Here is a 5000-nt window from a genome sequence, read left to right as displayed (position 1 = left end):
AGTGCAAAGAAACTTCTTCAGATGAACTAGAATTGGTCGTCTAATCTAACATGTGCATACCTTGTAACTTAGGGTGCGATGGGTATGCTAGGACCGCTGGGCATGATGCAGAAGCAGGGGAGTGCCCAACACCTGGTGAGCAGAGCCGATCCCAAGACGTGGCACTCCCTTGACCTTGATCCCCATAACATGAGACCACCACCTTTTAAAACCCAAAGGTCGTCCTCGATGCCCACACCAAAGGTAATCCTCAGCTGGTGTGTGTTACGGTTTAGGTGGGGGGAGGGGGGTCAGGACAGGGTGATGTTTCTGTACTGCAAGTGAATGGGACTTAATGGGATGACTGAACCAGGTGGATGAGTTTGCACAGTTATTGGTGGAATAGAGATAGATTCTCCCTACTGTTAATGGCCAGTATGATATAACCTTTGCACTCTGCACATACCTTACACGGGTCAGACTAGAATGACTCAAGAGTTTGTCTGCTCTCTAATATTCCCCCTCTTACAATAAGGTATGAATTCCGGTGAGTATTACCATAATACCTGCTATTCACTTGCACCAAATTATGTGATAAGTCTCCAGTGAAGCAAATTATCAGCATGTAAGGTTTTTTATGAGAATTTTGAGATCTTGCATGTGATGTTTGAAACATAATAGCAACCCAAAATCATATCATTTATTCTATTATCTGTTGTCCATAGAAAAAGAAAGCTTTTGAGAAAACTTAGTCAACCTTTTTTTCCATGGGAATATCCATGAAAGATGCGTAATGTCTTCGGTTTGGTGTGAATTTCTTCTATTATTTTGAAAAATTGGTATGCTCTCATGCATGATTTGAATTTCACCAGTCCTTGATATGTGATACTTCCTTTGTCTGTCTATTTCAAAATTGAAAAATAAATTTTAGTCTTGTTAAATGCTCAGCAATTTTCTTATTTAGGATAACAGTGTTACGATGTTTTTTACAAACGTAACATAAAATTGATCATACCATACCAATATATTCAACATAAAGTTATTTAGAGGGTAATAATATTTAGTCATTTTTGAAATGTCAGACTATTTTTATGGAAAGCTGCCAGCTAAGTGGTGAGAACAGTATTGAATAAACTTTTATTTTATTATGTACATTTTTTATTCTGTACTTAATGAATAAGGAAAAATTAGGATAAGAGATACAGTGTAATGTGTAGCATTGCTATATACCTCCCTCCTTACTGCCTCCATTCCCAGGTGGCTATTTTAGCATAGGAAGTAACATAGAGTGAGAAGGCAGAGGGATAGGAGGTACAGTGTGGGAGGGGGAGAGGGAAAGAATTGGTGCTCTTCGCCAGAGAGTAGTATGTAGATTATCATGTGACACGTAATGTGTGCAGTGCCTGGTCTGTGATGTGCCCATTCAATATGTGTAAAGGTACAGATTTCTTGAATTATGGTACAGACATGTCTTAGAAAAAGAAAATATATAATGTTTAAGTAGCACACATCATTTTCTTACTATGTCCTTTAGATCATTGCAATTTTACCTTCATAAAATAAGCAATATTATTGAAATGTCCTGGTGTGATTATAATTTGATGTAAAGAATAAATAGCTAGTCCATAGGATTTGCCCATTGTTTAGTTGCCATTGCTTGACTGATCATAACATCTTGAAGGTAATTTTGAATTAGAAACATTAACCTTCACACATGACATGTATCGACTGTGGTGTCATATAGGAGTGTGTGCTAATGAGAGAGAGGGAGAGGGTATGAGTGGGTGTGGGTGTAAGTGTTGATACATATTTGCATACATGTGGGAGGAAGGGAGGGAGGGGGAAGCAGACAGACAGACAGACAGACAGACAGACAGACAGACAGACAGACAGACAGACAGACAGACAGAGGTAAATTGGTAGATGGATACATGTTTGCACATGAATTTTTCAACATGTTGGGTAGGCATATAAAAGAACCAGGACTGCTCTTGTTACCTGCCAATTAGTAATCTAAACATTCCACTCCAAATTAAAGAAGAAGCAGCAGAGTATTATCACTGTGAAACCACAAGCATGTATCTTTTTTTTTTTTTTTTTTTTTTTCATTCTTTCATCAACAACGTTGCATAAATATATGTGTGTGTGTGTGTGTGTGTGTGTGTGTGTGTGTGTGTGTGTGTGTGTGTGTGTGTGTATATAATTTATATATATATACATATGTATACATATACACATATATATGTAAATATACATATGTATATATACACATGTGTGTATATATACATTATATATATATACATATATATTTACACACACACACACACACATACACATACACATACACATACACATACACATATGTATATACATGTATATATATACACACATACATATATATACATATATATAAATACATATACATAAATATTCATATACACATATACATATACAAATGTATATACATATATATATATATATATATATATATATATATATATGTGTGTGTGTGTGTGTGTGTGTGTATGTATATGTATATGTATGTGTATAAATAAGTATATATGTATGTGTGTATATATGTATATATGTTTATGGATATATGTATATGCATTTATATATGTATGTATATATATGTGTGTGTGTTTGTATGTGTGTAATATATGTGTATATATATATTATATAATATATATATATATATATATATATATATATATATATATAGTATATACATATATATGTATAATATAACATATATAAGCACATATGTGTGTGTGTGTGTGTGTGTGTGTGTGTGTGTGTGTGTGTGTTAATGTTTTTGTTGAGAGGGGAGGGGGAGAAGGGAAGGAGGGAGGGAGAGGGAGAAGGAAAGAGAGAAGGAAAAGGAAAAAGAAAGTCAAAAGGAGAAAGAGAGAGAGGGAGAGAGAATCGAGAGAAGGAGAGAGAGGGATGGGGAGGATGGAGGGAGAAATAGAAAGAGGGAGGGAGGAAAGAAGAGGGGAGAGTGTGTGTGTGTCTGTGTGTTTGTGTTTGGTTGTGAACGTGTATGTTTAGTAAATTTATTTGTATGAATGTTTGTGTACTTTTTAGATGTAATTTCTTATCTTCCCCCGTCCCCCTTTTTTTTTTTTTTTTTTTTTTTTTTTTTTTTTTTTTTTTTTTTTTTTTTTTTTACATTTGTTCACATTTGTTTGTACAGTGTTCCAAAAGAGAATTGGTGATGGATCTATAGAATTCTTGCCTTGCATGCAGTATTTGATAGCTGAGATGAGACTGTAGGTAGGTGTCTGCTAGTTGGTCTCCAGAGGTATTCTGGTAGTAAGCAAATACTTAGCACGACATTGTTTTAGTGATCTTGATATAGTCTTACTGTAGGCCTTGTCTTGATTACCCTCTTAGTTTCATTATTTGTAGCACAACTTGCATTCTTTGCTGTTATCATGACTATTCATACTGGAATGGAAATACATTGATATTACAAGTTCCTTTTTTTTTCTCTCTCCTTTTTTTTGTATTTGTTTATATGACAGATGAAAAATATTATTCCTCATGACATGTGAAATAATCACATGTTGGGTGTACCATGCACGAAATATTACTTTGTCTCCTTTGTATCCAAGGTTTTATGTGAATTTTTTTCCCTTTATGTCATAGGGATGTATTGTACCTACAAGTGTTTGAGTCTAGGTTTTCATTATTACTGCAAAAGTGAAACATGTTCATTTTCCCCTATTTGGATATCAGTATGCATGTGTTAAGTTCAATATCACCAACATTTATCCTCTGTAATCATAAAACAGATGGAAAAAAATGTGGTTTTAAGTACAATGTTTATTGAATCCCAGAATATAATCCAGTAATCTGTTTGTTATTTTAAGGTACATGTTTTTTCTTCTTCTTTTTCCTTTGCTTCTCTTCCAATTTCTTTTTCTTTATTTTTCATCATATATATTCTTAAGTCTCTGTTTTTTCTGTGTAGGCAATGATGGAGAATTCTGTTACATTCCACATTATTGGATTGCTGTTGCAGGGGAAAGGACATCTGTTATTTCATTAAGATTCTCTTTCTAGAATATTAGTCATTCATGTAAATCATTTTATCTTGTGCTTGAATTTATATTTGAATCCAATCTGTTGCTGATAGGCATTTTACTCTCTTTCGTCCATATTTACTGAATTATTCTCTTATCCATGTGTACATGACACACACATTCCCATATAAACATATCACATGCATTCAGTGTTGTAAACAAAATATCAAGTTATATATTAGTGGATTATGTTGAAAGATTAACTTTGTGACTTACTAAAGGCCCTGGACATATGGAAGGTTATTTTTATACCCCTTTATCTTTTTCTTTTTTCTTTGAGTACTAAAATCCTAATAGATATGCAGTTATACTAATGTGTTCTTTAAGAGTTTAACCCTTTGGCTGCGGCCTAGATTTCCATAGCCATTCCCTGTGTATTTCTTTAGCAGAAGAAACACGTAAGTGTTAATTTGAACATCGTTGCTGCTTCTTTTTAGGAATGATGGTAAAGATTCCATGTTAGACTATAAAAAAATTCAAAAGGCAGTTTTATATTGTAAAATGTGGCTTTATAAACAAAATGTTTGAAAAGGGATAAATTTTTGTTCATGTTTACTTTTGCAGTTGTGGTTGCTCAATTTCTCAAACACTTTTCAAAAGTGTGGGAAGGACACCTGATAACAAACTTCTCTTTCACAAGAATGAATTATTTATTGTATAAGATGAAATGTAGTACATAACTATCAGTCATAATACTTGTCATCATCTGAATTCGTCTTAGGTAGTCCACCTCTGGAAGTAGACTGCAGCATCTCCTGGTCAATACAGGCTCAAGGGAACGTAGACTCATTACAAAGCATCATAGGAAAGGTTTTCTAAAGCTGTTGACAGTAGTTGTCCAACATTTCATGAATGATAGTTTAGTATTGTGGCCATGGTCACCTCATGCGGTCAAAGGGTTAAGGTTAAGGAAAAAAAAAAATAAACAAAAAT

The 5000-nt window shown here is 33.9% G+C and overlaps 1 protein-coding gene across 1 annotated transcript in view; it reads left to right on the top strand.

Moving 5' to 3' along the window:
• LOC125039360 (neurofibromin-like) overlaps positions 1–5000 on the top strand; it is an 88857-nt gene that overhangs the window by 67404 nt on the left and 16453 nt on the right. Inside the window, exon 51 of the mRNA XM_047633200.1 lies at positions 73–243. Coding sequence (XP_047489156.1) covers positions 73–243 — 171 coding nt within the window. The remainder of the gene's footprint in view (positions 1–72; positions 244–5000) is intronic.

The sequence above is a fragment of the Penaeus chinensis genome, chromosome 27 (genome assembly GCF_019202785.1).
Source record: "Penaeus chinensis breed Huanghai No. 1 chromosome 27, ASM1920278v2, whole genome shotgun sequence".
NCBI classification, from domain to species: Eukaryota; Metazoa; Arthropoda; class Malacostraca; order Decapoda; family Penaeidae; genus Penaeus; species Penaeus chinensis.
The sequence above is the reverse complement of the archived record's forward strand: the minus strand, read 5'-3'. Positions and strand labels throughout refer to the sequence as shown.